We start from the raw sequence: 16,130 nt of genomic DNA, 5'->3' as shown, positions 1-16,130 counted from the left end.
CGGGAGATGGGTGATGCCATGTTGGTGTCTGGTAACCGCAGTCCACGTGGGGGCTGAGCAGGCAGGGCCACACTGGCCTGCTGTCTGGCTGATGGCGGAAGCACAGGGCTTTGCCTTATTCCCGAGAAGATGGATGTGGGGGCCCACTCGGGCGGCCGGCACGAACACCACACCTGTCCTGTATCCCTCACGGTCTGGAGGCCAGGCCTCTGAGGTCAGGATGCTGGCAGGCTTGGTTCCTCCTGAGGCCTCTCTCGTGGGTGTGTAGACGGCCGTCGTCCTTGTATCATCGTCCCCGTGAACGTCTGTGTTGTGATTTCTTCTTATGAGGACACCAGTCCCGTTGGATCAGGGCCACCGTTGTGCCCTCATTAAAGACCATGTCTTCAAACACAGTTGCATTCTGAGGGCCTGGTGATTAGGACTTGAGCATGTGCATTTGGGGGACACAGTTTAGTCCGTAAAATGGGGGTGAGGGCAGGCTTATGAGGGAGGGGAGGCCACTCACCCACTGAGCTGGGGGGAGCAGGGACGGTGGTGGGAGGGTCAGCCGGTGGCCTGCGTTCTGATGATGGAGATGTTCTAGAGACAGAGGAGAGGGCATGTGTTGCACTCTTTGCCCTGACCTTGGGTTAGGGTTAGGCTGGGAACGTCGGAGACACGTTCCGATGCTGGCAGGCGAGGGTGGACAGCAGCCCCTCACGGAAGGCACCATGTGAAGAGAAGTAGGTTTTTCTTACTGCCTTGGTGGAATCAGTGACAAGATCTGGGACCATCTCTTGCTTCGACTGGACTCACCTGAGACCCTTGGCTTTGGGCAGCGCCTGTGCAGAGAAATTGCAAACAGGTGGGGACCGTGAGCCTCAGCTCCAGGGCTCCAGGGCTCCAGGGCTCCAGGTCCCAGGCTTGGGGGCATGGGCCTTCCCCCTTGGTGCCACCAGGCTTCTCACCGTCAGAGCGTGCGCTTCCTCCTGGTGAGTTATGTGGCATCTCTGGGCTGCCTGGTCACACTGCAGCCTGTTCTGGAGGTCGTCCTGGGGTCAGGTGTCCCAGGGCATCCCCGTAGGAAGTGCTCAGGGATCCCTCCTGATGCTGGGCCACCATGCACCTGGCAGCGGCCTGGCCTGGGGCACAGTTCCCGGCTCCTCCCTGTGGGCACGGAGCGCCCCACTCACCCCCATGTGTTCTCTGTCCTCAGGTGCAGAGGCCAGGGCTGTTTTGCCCAAGAAGGAGAAACTGAAGCTGCGGCGTGAGAGGTGGCTGCAGAGTAAGTTCGGCCCCCGTGCACCTCCCCCCCCCCCCCCCCCCCCCCCGCGCCCCCGGCCGGGGCCCCCCCCCCCCCCCCCCCCCCCCCCCAGCACCTGCAGTGGCCTGGGGCAGGGCCCTGACCCTGTCTTCCCCGAGCGCCATGGTTCTGGGCGCCTCGTGTGCAGGGCTGGCTCATCAGCACATAGGCAACCGTGCTGTTGCGAGGGATTTACAGCAGAACTGTCCCCGGGCGCTCTGGGTGCGGCGGGGCCCCTGCTCCTTCCTTCTCAGGGCCTGTCTGAGGGGCGCTTCATCCCGGGCCTCCAGCAGACGCCTCCCCACGCCCGGTGCCTCGCTCCCTAGAGTTCGTTTTCATGATGCTGAATATGCACTGATGGTTTTCTAAGGATTGCCCTATGAGGCTTGCTTTGCAATTTTTTTCTTACTGTTCTCATCTTAGTCTGATTCTGCTCACTTTTATTTTTATTTATTATAATCTTTTGGTTCTCTTGACTTTTTAAAATTAATTTGTGTTATGTGGTATGTTCTGTCATGGTTAAAATTCTTTTTTTCCTTTAAGGTTTTAAAGAAAATGTACGTTTTTAATTTCCTAGAGAAATTTGTCAACTTCTTCCACAGTTATTTTATGTTTTGTCCCTCTGTGGGTGTTTCTTACAGAAGTGACTCATTCGTGCATTTTCTTTCGCACAGTCCCTGCGTGGGGTTGTGCGGAACGTTCTCTGTAAGCTGGACTTGGGGAAGCAGACAGACTGGCCTCTGGGGCCTTGCGCTTCTCTGTGCTGCTGTGTGCCGAGATACTTAAAACTCGCTCCTCGCTCCGTGCTGGTTGGTCTTTCGTCGTCTCTCCTTGAGCCTGGCGTGGCCACTCCTATTTTCCCATAAAGGCATCTACTCTGATGAGATCTCCACCCTCATTGGCAAAGGGCTCCTGGCCTCTCATCATCGATACCCTGTTTGTTGTCCTTCATTTGCATCCCTTTCTTGAACTTCTCTTTATTTTCTTTTCCATTCCAAGAATTAAGCCTTGTATTTGTCAATTCTACTTTCTTGTGCCCTAAATTATTAGTTTCTGGTTTTTTTAATACCCTATTCTTGCTTTCTTTAGGTTTGAGTTACCTGGCTCATAGTTTTTACAGTTTTGTTTAGGAATGGAGGGCCCCTCTCGGGCTTACCTAATATCTTATCATGGAAAGTGTCACATGGAAAAGCAGGGAGGACCTGACAGTGAACACCTAGATTTGATGTGGACACTGTTGTTTACCACATCTGTTCCTCTGTCCATTCCTGTCCGTCTGTCCACCACCCTGTGTTCCATCCACCCATTGCCGAGTGAGTGGCAGACGTCAGGACGCTTTCTCCCAAACGATTCTGCTACAGTTCGGCATCTGCAGATGGTTCTCCTTCGTTTTGAGGTACGGCCGGCCTACGATGACGTACCAGTCTGGGTGCCGTTGCACACACACGTGCGACCAGAGTCCCTGGGAGGGACGGAGTAGCCCCAGCACCGAGGCGCGACCACTGTTTCCTCCCCTCAGAGTCACAGTTTAGATTTTACTGCTCTAGACGTCCTATGAGTGGAATCGTGTAGGATGTGTTCTGTTTGTGTCTGGATTTCTTTGCTTCGCAGGAAGTCTGAAAGTCTGCTCTGTGTGTGTCGCTGTGGCCCGGGCCCTTCTCTCGCTGAGAAGGGTTTATGTGGACAGACCGATTGCTACCCCCTTTCCTATTGATGGACACCTGGTCTTTTTTCTCTTTCTAGCTACTATGAAAAAGGCTGCTACAAACATTCTCTTCAGGTCTTTTTGTGGAGAGTGTCGTCATTTTGGAGGAATGGTTGGGAATGGAGCGCTGGGTCATAGGGCAGGTGCATGTTTAGTTTTATAAGCAGCTGCCAGACGTTTCCCTAGAGTGGTCCTGTGTTCACACTACCACCAGCCACGGCTCCCCGCAGGGCAGCGCGTCGGCAGCTCCCCGTGGCGTCGGCTCTCAACCACCGCCGAGCACTGTGTGTGCGCCCCAGTTGGGTGTGGTTTTGTGGGGGCCCTGCCTTTCTGTTACCTCGCTCCAAGAATGGTTCTGACGTCCCGGAGGCCAGCCCTGTGTCACGTGCGTGCTTGCAGATTTTCTTCCAGACCGTGACTTGCCTGTTCATTTTCTGAACAATGTGTTTTTGACGAGCAGAAGTTTGATTTTGAGGCATCTGATTTATCTTTTTTTATATGGTTATTTTGTATACGTTTATGTCTTGTCTAGGAAAACTTTGCCCCATCTCAAGTCCTCAAGGTGCTGTTCTGCTTTTCTAAGAGCTGTGTGGTTAGGTCAGTTAGGTTTCTGGTCCATCTTGGTTGGTCTTTGTTGGTGGCGTGTGGTCCTGGCTGAGGCTCTTTCCCCCTCAGGGTGGATGTTCGCTTACTCTGGCACTGTTTGTCCTAAAGACTTTTCTCCCCTCGTCTGCTTGTTGCGGTGTCTTGGCGAAACATCGCACGGCCTCCTGAGTGTGGTTCTGTTTGGGGGCGTCTTCTGTTGGCTGCTGCAACTGTCCTCACACGTGCCGGCAGCTCCGGAGGAGGCCGTGGTACACAGTGGGCGCCCTCCCCTCCTCGGTTCTTCTGTGGGAAGGCCACGTCCGTGGCGCTTCCGTGTAGGTTTTACCAGAGGCCCGCTCCCACCAACGGAACCTTGGCAGGCTTACGACTGCGGTTGCCTTGAGTGTGTAGATCAGTTTGGGGAAAATTGCCGTGTTAACAGTAGTGAATCTTCAAGTCCACGAATATGGTATATTTCTCCATTTTATGTGGATTTTCTTTAATTTCTCTTGTCAGCATTGTATAGTTTTCAGAGTAGTTTTCTTACATGGGTTTTTGTTTTTGTTACGCCTGTTGCTAATAGTTTCATAGTTTTTGGAGCTGTTATAAGTGAGATTCTCGAAAGCTTCGTTTTCTAGTAGTTTATAAAGGATGGAGTTTTAAGAATACTGTGTCCTTTGACAGTGCTAAAATCATGTATTCTGATAGTTACTCTGTGGATTCCTTAGAACTTTCTACATAAAAAATCATGCCACCTAAAATGGATACAGTTTCATCTTCCTCTCCAAGCTCATGTTTTCATGTCTTCTCATCGTCGGGCAGGGCCTCGAGCCTCTGGTGGGCGGTGATGGAAGGGGTGCGAAGGGTCCCAGCCTGAGGCCAGGGGTTGGGACTCAGCGGCACTGGTGCGCATCGCAAGGAGCCGTCATGTGCTCCCTGCTTCAGGCCCGGTTTCTGAGGAACTTCCCTTAGGCTTCTCATCAATGGGCAGATGTGGGCACGGAAGTAAGGACAGTGACGGGGGCACATGCCTTGCCCCCTCCTCCTGACTTCTGTGAGTGGGATGTGGACTGGCCTTCAGGGAACCCAGCCTTTAGGACTCTCCCACGGTCAGCATCCCAGGTAGCCGGTGAAGTTGTTTTTGGAGGCCCAATTAGCATGTGGAATGGTTTCTTGGTTACTCTTCAAGCTAGTTTTAAATTAAGCCATTTAGAATGAAGGAGTGTCAGTCCCTGGGAAACTTCCAGAGCCAGGGGAGGGGGAGTGGTAGGGGCAGGAGGAGCCTCCCCGCCCCCAAAATGCTCAGAATCTGTTGCTCTAGAACACACAGTTGGTAGAAGGGACCTTTCACTGCCCCTCCCCTTGCTTACAAGTGGGCTGGCCATGAGATTCTCCCCGGGGAGAAACATCGGTGTGTGGTCTGTCTGGTCCTAGCACCCCAAGAAAGGTTTACCTGGAGAGGAGTCGATGAAGGGGGTGATTTCCAGCCCAGGTACAAGGATGTGGAGGGGAGGCCCCCTACCTCTATCTGGCCTGGAGGGTAGAAGGGAGACTTCATTGCCAGAAGACGGTGTAGCAGGGTCCTGGCCTCAGAGGACACTCCAGGTGGGCACCCCCCTCCCCCTGAGCCCCTGTCTTGGCTAGAAGGCGTGGAGTGGCTCTGGGGCAGAAAGGGGAGAGTGGGTGGGGCCCGTGGTGACGTGGGCACAGTTGTCCTCTGCGGAGCGTGGCCAGCCTGGAGCCTGTGCTGAGCCCAGGCGCCCAGAACTGCAGCACTTTAAATTCACTGTTCACATGTCCCCCCAAGTCTCCAGGCTGGAATGAAAGGCACCCAAATCTGAGGACATGTTAATGTTTCAGTCCCACGTAAAAAAAGTTATAAACCTGTTTAGGTAAGACGGACAGAGCTGAAGACCCTGTTCACTAGCAAGCTGGTTGCTTGTGCAGGATTGAACTTGCAGACCTTTCCCCTTTCTCCTGGGGGTGTGGAGCTTTAGAAACTCATGGTGTGCGTGTGTGCGTGCATGCACGCCTGCATTTTGTGGCTTTTGATTCCTATTTGTTACATTTGTGGTGTTTAATTCTTCGCTTTTAGGGCAGGCAGCAGGGACCCCCCTCTCCCCAGAAGGATGTCGGGAGCCTGCCCTCCACACCTGCCCGGGACGCTGCCCTGTTGGGATTTCTGTCACTTCCTTATTTGCTTCAGCGTCCAGTAGGCCCACTTCCTTGTTGCGTGTTCCCTTAAACATGTTCTGGTGGTTACTCTTACACATTGAGTCTTTTTTTCAAAGTAGGACTTGGAATTAGCTTCACAGGTTCAGGTGAAAATCCTGTTGAAGTTTGAGGCTGTGTGAGCTTTGCGGGTTCTCAGGGTCACCAGCCCAGCACCGTCTGCCCTCCCTGGGTTGCTGTGGGGTCTTGTGATGTTTTGCTAGAGAACATGATGTTTCTGGTAGACAATCTCTTGTCACATTAAGGAATTGGCCTCCATTCATGGCTGTGTTGTCATTTTTACGGTGAGTGGATAGTGAATTCTGTGGTGTTCCGTTTGGCACTTCTTGTGGCCATGGTGGCCTTTGTGTTTAAACAGACCCCCAGTGGGGTGCCTGGCAGATGTCCCCATGTTGAACTGGCCTCATGTGCCTCGGTTACACTCCCGCTAGGTGGCATGTGTTACTAACTTAAAGCACTTCCAGCTTGGATTTGTGGACATTTGTGTGGCCGTGTTCCTGTGTCCCCCAGGAGCCTGGGCCTGTGCTTTGCTGTGCTTGGTCCCAGTGCCGGTCTGCTGGCCACTGAAGGGGCACCTGCCCTGGCCTTTGCCGCCCTCCCAGGATGCTCGGCTCTCAGGGAAGAGGCATCTGGTTTGAGGAGATGCTCAGTAAGTTGTTGATCCTCTTACTGGCAGGAGGGAAAGCACTGAATTGTCCCCTTCTAAGTCCTGATAATCCAGAGCCTTGAAGGCTTGCTCCACGCACAAGGAGCTGACGAGTGGAGCTGTCCTCGTCCCCTTGAGCTCCGCTCTTTGGGGCAGGGGGAGCAACCTCACTCCCCAGGGGCCCTCTGGGGCTCTCTTAGGGGCTGTGGTTGGGGGCAGTATGGTGTCCCTGACTTTGGACCACGCAGGGTGGGCTTTTCAGAGCTTGCCCTGGGCAGCCGAGGGGTTTGGGTGGGTGGCCCTGGCCTAGCACTGCAGGCTTGTTGAGCGGCTGTTGCCTCTGGGAAGCCTTCCTCGGTGCCTCTTCCCGGTAGGTGAATAGTTGCAGTTTCTGGAAACTCCCCCCTTGAAAATGCCTGTTGGGGTCACCATGTATGACTCCCCTTTCACGTGTGCTTCCTGGGGCTCGGTGTGGGGTTCCCCTCCTGGCCTGCCCTGTGCCTGGTGGTCACTGCCCTTCTGCGGGGTGATGGACGGCCACAGCATTCTGAAGGACCCAGCTCGCGGAGTCAGGGGTCCCGTACCTGCCACGTGCAGGCCGCTGGCTGGTGGCGCCTCTGGCTGTGGACCCACCGGGCGCCGTGTCAGGAAAGCGGCGTGTCGCAGCCTTTGAGGTGTGATTCCTCGTGTGGCTGGCCGTTCCAGTGGGGCAGGATGGGCTCAGGTCTGGTCGTCCCACAGCCGCTGTCCTGTCCCAGCTTTTCAGTGAGAGCCTGACAGAGCAAAGGAACAAAATCCGTGAGCGTGGAGTCCGCGCGTCTTTCACGTACAACGGGCCCCGGGCCCGCCCGCTGTCTCCCCGGGTAAGAGCTGAGCTGGCGTTGCCCACCGGCTACACTGGAAATACTGCATTTGAATACATATTTTATTAACAACTGTGAAATAAGAACATTTCTAAGTGAAAATCCGATCCCCAGGCTTTGGGTCGCCTGGGAGGCTCCGTCAGTTAAGTGTCTGCCTTTCAATTTTGGCTCAGGTCATGGTCTCAGGACCCTGGGATCGGGCCCTGTGTGGGGCTCCTTGCTCAGCGGGGAGTCTGCCTGAGACTCTCTCTTCCTCTGCTGCGCCCCCACTCGCGCCCGCGTGCTCTCACATGAATAAATAAATCTTAACAATTCCCGGCCGTGCCCCCCACGCAGGCCCTGCCCCCCACGCAGGCCGTGCCCCCGTCCCTCATCCTCCCGCTCTCTGTGCTCCTCTCAGCCGCGCTGGCCCCTGGCCTACCCCGGTGCCCCCTTCCCAGTGGCTGCGCTGCCCCTTCCGAGGCCTGGACCACTGTGCAGAGCTTTCTGGGAGCCCCATGATCAACTGCTGTATGTGGGGGCCCACTTTCTCCCTCCTGGTGCGTCTCAGGTGGAACTTGGGCGGCACAGGAGAGCATGACCCTGCCGCTCAGTGACTCACCGTTTACATCGTTCTCCCCTTGCCCACTGACTGCGCAGCCCACACCCCCCACGTGCACAGGCCCCCGAGCCAACGTCCCTTTTCAGAAAGAGAAAGCCTCAGCGCGTGCAGCTCAGGCTCGGCATCCTGCGATTACGGTGTCGGCCTGCCTCCCAGGTTCCCAGGGCGAATGTAGGTGCCACCTGCCGGCCCTGCTCAGGAAGGAAGCTGGTTGCTTGTGTGCTCATCCCTTGCTCTCTGCTCCTCTCACTAACCCATTGTCCCCCCCCCCCCCCACGCCCACCCTCCCCTACCTGCCCTCAGAAATCGAAACCATAAAGCTGGCCGAGCAGAAGCGCAAGGCAGAGCAGAGACGGAGGGCCACGGTGGTGGTGGGGGACCTGCAGCCCCTGAGAGACGCCCTCCCCGAGCTGCTGGAGCTGGAGGCTGGCGGTCGGCAGCCACGTGCCAGAGGGTGAGTGTCCGTCTGTGGCTGCCTTGGGAATGGGAGGCCAGGAAAGGGCTGGCTCTTCCAGAGTGGCAGCTGCTGACCTGTGTCTGGAGCCCCGAGAGGAACCAGCAGGGGAGGGGAGGGGGGCAGGGAAAGGCCGCAGAGGTCCCCGACCTCCTTGTTGATGCAGAAACCCTTGCTTCCGTGGTCCAAGCCTTGAGGTAGGCAGGTGGTGTGCTGACTCCCTCGCTGGGGCCTCTGCAGGCAAATGGCCTGTCCAGCATGTTGACGAGGGGCACCTGTCAGCCCTCTCCAGAGTGGGCCTCGGAGCAGCTTAGCCGGGAGGGCTGCAGTGTGGTGGGTCCTTCCAGCCGCCGGGCTTCACCCCCTAGGGACACGGCCTGCTGCAGTACCTGCTGCCTTCAGCACCCTCTCCTAGAAGTACACGTTCTTGTAGCGCTTCCTGCCTCCCTGGGACATGCGTGCTCTAGAGAAGCCAGTCCCTCTGCTAACGCTCCCTGTGCCCCTTCATCAGCTTGGAGGTTGGGGGTGTCCAGCGACGTGCTCAGGGCCACTTGGCTGCAGAGCCAGAACATCCCAGGCCAGCTCCCCGGGTGGGAGCACCCAGAGCCTTTGGTCCGGACAAAGAATCGAGGAGTGGCCTTCACAGTTGAGATTGGTGATCGAGCCAGAGCCTGAGATGCAAATTCCCCCCCCCCACCCCCGATTCTTGATAAAAAATGTGACCCCAGTCAAGTGTCCTTCCCTGCTTTCAGTTTTCTCATCTGAAAAATGTGCTCAGGGCTCCCTGAGGGGGGAATTGCTGCGTAAACACCCGGTTGGCAATCTGAGGAGGAATGTGTGTGGCCTCGGGCAGCCTGGGCTGCTGAGCTGGGCTGTAGCTGAGGTTGCTTCCGGCTATCTGGGTGCGGGAAGGTCCCCAGCTGGTCTCCTAGCTGGGCGGTCACCATCACCTAGCTGGTCTCCTAGGGACGGGGGGTCACCGTCCCTCCTCAAGTGCGTCTGGCACTGGGGAGCTGTTTGTTTGAATAAATGTTATTTTAGAACAGTTTTAGATTTACAGAAAACGATGAGAGGATACTGAGAGTTCCCACGTCCTTCACATCCAGCTCCCCCTGTCAACGTGGGGCCCCCAGGGCCCGTAAGGAATCAGTATTGATATGTAAATAATAGTGATTGAATAAAGTCCCTGGGTTATTCAGATTTCCTCAGTTTCCCCTAACATCCCCCTTCTGTCCCAGGATCCCTTAGGTGTGGGCTGGGTGTGGCGACTCCCTTCCTCAGGGGACAGGGCAGGAAAGGGAAGGAGCCACGTGGGGTGGGGACACCGTGAGGACACCACGTGACGCTGATCATGTCCCTTTACATCTCCTCTTGGCCATGACAGTTTCTCTGATGATCCTGACCATTGGGAGGAGGACCAGTCAGGCGTTTGGGGGATGCCCCTTGTTTGGAGGAGGACGTCAGGCATTTTGGGGTGTTGCCCCTTATTTGGAGGGGGACCAGTCAGGTGTTTGGGGGCTGCCCCTCGTTGGGAGGAGAACCAGTCAGGCATTTGGGGGGATGCCCCTCATTGGGAGGAAGACCAGTTAGGCGTTTGGGGGATGCCCCTTGTTTGGAGGAGGACGTCAGGCATTTTGGGGTGTTGCCCCTCGTTGGGAGGAGGACCAGTCAGGCGTTTGGGGGAATGCCCCTCGTTGGGAGGAGGCCCAGTCAGGCGTTTGGGGGGATACCCCTTGTTGGGAGGAGGACCAGTCAGGCATTTGGGGGGATGCCTCTCATTGGGAGGAGGACCAGTCAGGCGTTTGGGGGGTGCCACTTGTTGGTAGGAGGACCAGTCAGGTGTTTGGGGGATGCCTCTTGTTTGGAGGAGGACCAGTCAGGCATTTGGGGGATGCCCCTCGTTGGGAGGAGGACTTCAGGCTTTTTGGGGTGTTGCCCCTCGTTGGGAGGAGGACCAGTCAGGTGTTTGGGGGATGCCGCTTGTTTGGAGGAGGATGTCAGGCATTTTGGGGTGTTGCCTCTCGTTGGGAGGAGGACCATTCAGGCGTTTGGGGGGATGCCCCTCGTTGGGATTAGCATGATGTGGTTTCTCATGAGTGGACTGGGGGTCAGGGGTTGTCGGGGGGAAGACCACACAGGGAAGTGTCCCTCTCATCCCATCCGGCCCAGGTGCCTGCTGTCAACATGACTTGTCCCACTGCTCATGTTGGCCGTGGTCACCTGGCAGAGGTGTGTCTCTCCGGTGTCCCCACCCCACGTGGCTCCTTCCCTTTCCTGCCCTGTCCCCCGGGGAAGGGAGTCGCCACGCCCAGCCCACACCTAAGGAGTGGGGAGGTGCGCTCCGCTCCCCGAGGACGGAGCGGCTGAGCAGACACTGCGGGATTCTCCTTCGGAGGAGGAGATAAATACCGTTTCCATATCAGCGCATGAGTGAATCGTTTATGGATGTCCGTATGGACTCGTGGATATTTATTTTATACTGTGGGCTAGGATCCAACAGGACTTCACTCTGTTGCTGGGACTGGTCCAGCTCTGGCCACTGGGAGCCCCTTCAGGTGGCTTCTGCGCTGGAGGGGGTCACACCAGGGGCTGACTCTTGAAAGCATGCAGACGGTACAGATGGCTCTGCTAATCAGTGTGTGTTGTTCCCCCCCTCCTCTAGGCATGTCCTGGGGTTGGGGTGGGACAGGATGTGCTGTGGGGTTGGCCTTGTGGCCCTGGGCACCCGGACCTGAGTGCAAGGGTCTCCAGTCACCTACCGGGACACCCTGACCAAGGCCCTGGGCCCTTTTCCAAGCTCGTCCCACATCCGTGACATGGCCTCACAGGGCGGTGGTCTCGGAGCCATCGGAACACGCCTTCCCGTGCTGTGTCCCTGGCCGTCTGGGTGGGCACAACACAGCACGGTTGTACACAGTGATGCTGCTCATCAGTGGAAGGTTAGAGTCTCTAGGAACTTGGCAGAAGAGCGTCAGACGAAGGTCGCCGTGTCCTTTCTGCTGAGCTTTGTGCAGCTAAGCCACCAGGCCAGCCACCCCTTGGACCTCATGTGGTCCTGGTGACCTTGGCCACGTTTCGAGGCTGCTGCCACAGATACTCGGAGAGCCCCTGGGCGGCAGCCAGGGTCGGGGTGCTTCCTGCCGGCTCAGCCCTCCCGGATCTTACAGGCCAGCAGGTGCTGGGAATAGTGGGCTGGGAATAGCACCGTGGAATCCACTGGGCCGCCCTGGGTAGACTTTAGGGCTTTGCCCACCGGGGCTGTGGATTTGGACAAGAGTCCGTATTGTGTGGGGTTTCTTACACCCACTTGGTTTCCTTGGCCCCTGGGGCTGGGACATGCCATGTGGGCTCACTCCCATCAGCAGGTGAGTAACAGGGCTGGGCCCCACCGCCTGCAGGAGAGCAACAAAGCTGGGAGTTACCGGGGTGCACCTGCGCACTCACTTTCTTGGACTGCAGGCCCGCTAATGCAAGTTTGCCAGGAAAGCATTTGCCTGTTTGACGGGGAAACTGAGGCTTCAGGGTACAGTGGTTTTCCCAAGGTTCATCCCCGGTCAGCCAGTGTCCAGAGCCACTCCCTCCAGGGCTTTTGGGGCTGGGGTCACATCTGCGGTACTTAAGCAGCAAGCAGGCTGTGGGCTCTGAGCTGCACATCGTTCCCGGCCGGAGGTCTCAGCCCACCACTGACCCTGCTCTGCCTGCAGCCAGAACCAAGTGAGTCTCCGCCTTCCAGGGGCTCTCCACCTGAGAGACTTGAGGTCAAAGCCTGGGCCTGTCTAGACGGAGGCGACAGGACGGAGGGGTTGGCTATGCTCACCCAGACAGCCTGCCTTTGTCCACAGGACGGGAGCCTCCCCCTGGAAGCTGCTTACCAGGTCCTAGCCACGCCCTGAGGCTCCGTGCGCGCCCTGGCCACCCACCGTGCTGGGGGGTTTAAGCCACAAGAGACTGCACCTGGCCCCTGGGCACCGAGGGGACTCTCAGATGCGTCTACACGGGCACTGCTATCAGAGCTGGAAGGCCGTGGGTGGCCTCAGTGGATTTTACGTTTTTATTTTTATTTTTTTTATCTTTTATTTATTTATTTTTTTTAAGAGAGGGGGAATCTCAAGCAGACTTCCTGCCGAGTGCGGAGTCTGACGTGGGGCTCGATCTCACGACCCCGAGATCATGACCTGAACTGAAATCAAGCGCCAGATGATGCTTAACTGACTGAGCCACCCAGGCGCCCCAATTTTACCTTTTTATAGATGGGGGTGCAGGGGTGTTGGGGTGTGGAGGGAGGTTGGATCAGATCCAGGGCTTAGGCTCCCTGACCTGCCGGCACAGTGTCCTGGGCATGCCAGTCAGTTCTGCGAGGGGCCTGCTCTGGGGTGAACATGGAGGGTCAGCAGTGAGAGGAGCGGAGCTGCGGTGGGAACCATCTCGGTCGCACGAGACAGGTCTTTCATTCATATTTTAACAGAAACCATGAATAAAGGATGAGGTCTCCTGGTCCGGAGGCTAAATTTAGGTGTTGGCCTGGGCTCTGGTTTTCTCGTCCTTCCTGCTGCTGGCGTGTAGACGCGCGTGCCTCCGGGGGACAGCTCCCCAGGCTACCGTGGGGCCCCACAGGGGGGCCTGTGCGGACTTGCTTCTCTGTCCCTCGCAGGGTGAGCAGCAGGCCCCGGCCCGCCGAGTTGAGCCGCATGAGCGCTGCGCAGAGGCTCGAGCTCCTGTGAGTAGGCCCGCCACCAAAATGAGACTCCAGTGCGCCCACCTCCTTTCCTCCCACCTCACGCCAGTACCGTCCGGCCTCTGGCCGAGCGCCCCCGGCCCTGGCCCACTCGGGCACCGCGGACAGCTGGGCCAGTGGCGCCTCTCATTGCCATGAAGCAGCCGGTTGGTAGCCGGGCCGGGGAGCCCCTTTGCCCAGGCAGCGAGGGGAGCAGAAGCTGCCGGAACAAGACATGCCGGCTCTTAGGGGATCACTCTGGGAGCCCAGAGCCCGCTGCACTCCCAGGCATCTTGGGTGTGGACCCCTGGCTTGGGCAGTCGGTCCAGGGGTTCAGTCTCCCTGCCAACAGCCAGGAAAGCCGGGCACCTCGCGGTTCGGCCTTGCCCTCTGTCACGCACACACAGGGCAGAGCACAAGCTCGGCTCCACTCCACCGCCCCTGGGCCAGGGCCGCTCCTGCTGCAGCACCTTCCCCAGCGCGGTGCCACGGGTGCCACGGTGGCCCTGCCCGCACGTGTCCTGGAACCGCCGTCCCGAGCTTTCCTCCCTCAGGGGCGCCTCGCCAAGGCACCTGCAAACGTCCAGCTGGCCCCCGTGCTTCTGAGACGCGGCATGAGTGCCGGCTCCCCCGGGGCTGGCTGGGCTTAGACACCCACGTGCAGAGAGTGGCAGCCACCGCTGTGGACTGGGGGCTCAGGTCCTCCCCTGGGAGGAAGCCCTCCAGCTCCCATCAGAGGCAGCCGCTGCCTCCTCTGTCGCCGGGGCACCCCATTGCGGGCAGGGCCGGTCTCGGGCCCGTGGGTTGGCAGCGCTCGCTTTTGGCATCGCTGGCGGGAGGGTGCCTCTTAAGTAAGCCCGCGTGTCTGCCTCCCCACGTGTGTCCGCTTCTTCCTGCTTTGAGTAGCAGCTCCGTATCAGAGTTGGGGATGGGGGGCCCAGAGCCCACTTTCTGGCGGAGGGCAGGGGTGCTAGTCCCCCAGACCCACGGGTGGGTCTGGTGGCTCCAGAGCCTGTGTGTGATCGTGAGGAGGCTGGCCCCAGGGCAGCTAGTCCCTTCCTGCCCAAAGTGCCTGTTAGCTCTCATAGCCCCCCTCATCCCCATTGGGCCTGACCCAGCAAGGCCGCTCCTAAGCCCGCTCCCTGCCCTGCTGCCTTCCTCATCCCTCCCCCATACTGCCACTGCCCCTGCCCACTGCCCCCTGGTGACCCTTAGGCCCCAGGTGCTCTGCCCTATGTAACCCCTGGCCTACCCACTCCAGTGGCTAGCCCACTCCAGTGTCTAGCCCGCCCTGAGGTGCCCAGGGATAGGATGGCCGGGCTGGGGCGGTGCTGGTGCTCATCCCCACCCCTCCCTACACAGGGTTGTGGGGTTTGCTGACCTGTGCTGATCTCCTTTCTTTCAGGGAGGAAGAAAGGGCTCGGTTTCGGGAGCTGCTGGCCAGTCCGGCCTACAGGGCCAGCCCCTTGCTGGCCATCGGGCAGCAGCTGGCCCAGCAGATGCAGCTGGACGGCGGCAGCCAGCTCTGATCTCTGATGCAGCCTGGAGACGTGCCGTGAGCTCCAAGGATCCACCGCTTGCTGTCCTTGCCCTGAGCCTGGCAGGAGAGCCCACCGTGAGGCGTTGGGATGGGGGCAGTTCCTCTGTGCCCCCGCGGCCCCCTGGGCTTCCTTCCAGACTGCTCTTGGGTTTCTCTAGGCGGGCCACCACGCAGCAGGCTCTGGGGATGCCCAGCTCCTCTGCAACCCCAAGACGCGGTCATGGTGGGTTCTGTGGGCGCTTGCTGCCCTCCCGGTTCCCAGGGCTCCTGTCTGCCCTTCTTGGGTTGCGGTTCCTGTGCTCCTCCCCAACCCGCTCCCCACCGTGTGTCCCTTTGGCTCCGAGCCCAGGTTGCTCCCCACCTGCCCTTGTGATTGAGGTGAGCCGGGCCGCCGTAGTCTAGCAGTCCGGAGACTGGGAGCAGGCCTGGTCCCGCCCTGGAGCGACACAGCTGACCCGGGAGCAGGATGGTGTCTACGGTTAGAAACCTGGGGCTTGGGGGCCAGACTGCAGGAATAGACTTCAACCCTAAAGGGGAGCCCCTTTGCCCAGGCAGCGAGGGGAGCAGAAGCTGCCGGAACAAGGCCTGGGCTTGCCTGGGGAGTGGGAGTTGGGAGTGTGTGCTGTGTGGGGACTCGCCGCCCATGTCCTGCGGGGTCAGTGGTGGTGGATGTGTGGCCCGGAGGCCTGGGCACCCACGGCAGCAGCTCTGGACCCAGTGAGCGCCCCGTCACTCTTGGGGCCGGGGCCAGGATACCCAGCACCCCTTCACAGGCTGTGGTGTGGGGGTGGGCACCAGTGTGTCCAGGCGCCAGGCACTCTAGGCTTTGTGGCTGAGCCGGCGTGAGCTCCAGGTATGTCCCTGACCTCTGGTGCCCTGGCTGGTGTGCTCGCGACTCATGGACACCTGGGCAGCGTCTACCAAGGCTGTCCGGGCATGGGTGGCTGAAGGGATCCGAGCCCATGCCCCACCCCCATTGGGCATCCTGGGCCCCTTCTCTGCACAAGAGCACACGGTGTGGCCGCCTCCCAGGAATGGGACACAGAAAGGGACAGATGGGACCACCGAGGCTGCAGGTGGGAGCCTGAGTCCCCTGGGCCGGAGGTCAGCACAGCCGTCTCGCCAGGACTGCCAGCCCCTAAGTGACGGTGCACTCTTGTCCTCAGCACAGAAACCAGTTCTCGATAAGGGAGATGAGTTGTTTACAAAGTGGTATTTGTGACAAACTCATTTTTGCAATAAATAAGTGCTGGGAGAAACTGGGGTACAGGCTGCCCGGAAGGTGACGCAGGCCCCTTGATGTTCCTCCGTCATGTTTTTCCGAATGAGTTTGGTGACAGTGAGTGCAAGGCTGGTGCGTGTCATCTGGAGGGAAAATGTACTTCCCGGCCTCCAGCGACTCCAGTGTGACCCCGGCCGGCCAGCTGGGCTCCCCTTGTGTCCCAGCTGCCCGGGAGCACGTGTGCTGTGGGAGAGGGAGGGGCCGCACGGGGGAGGGGCGGGCT

The 16,130-nt window shown here is 58.6% G+C and overlaps 1 protein-coding gene across 4 annotated transcripts in view; it reads left to right on the top strand.

Moving 5' to 3' along the window:
- SLX9 (SLX9 ribosome biogenesis factor) overlaps positions 1 to 15,908 on the top strand; it is a 34,055-nt gene extending 18,147 nt beyond the window's left edge. Inside the window, exons 3-7 of one of the 4 annotated variants that reach the window (XM_044913270.1) lie at positions 890 to 897; positions 1,164 to 1,267; positions 8,221 to 8,371; positions 13,023 to 13,088; positions 14,491 to 15,908. In XM_044913270.1, the coding sequence (XP_044769205.1) occupies positions 890 to 897; positions 1,164 to 1,267; positions 8,221 to 8,371; positions 13,023 to 13,088; positions 14,491 to 14,614 (453 nt within the window). In that variant the 3' untranslated portion in view covers positions 14,615 to 15,908. The remainder of the gene's footprint in view (positions 1 to 889; positions 898 to 1,163; positions 1,268 to 8,220; positions 8,372 to 13,022; positions 13,089 to 14,490) is intronic. The other 3 variants (XM_021679137.1, XM_044913277.1, XM_021679138.1) reach the window with 3 other exon arrangements.
- Positions 15,909 to 16,130: the final 222 nt, after the last annotated feature.

Source organism: Neomonachus schauinslandi, chromosome 1 (assembly GCF_002201575.2).
Source record: "Neomonachus schauinslandi chromosome 1, ASM220157v2, whole genome shotgun sequence".
Taxonomy (NCBI): Eukaryota; Metazoa; Chordata; class Mammalia; order Carnivora; family Phocidae; genus Neomonachus; species Neomonachus schauinslandi.
This window is presented reverse-complemented; position numbering and strand designations above follow the sequence as displayed.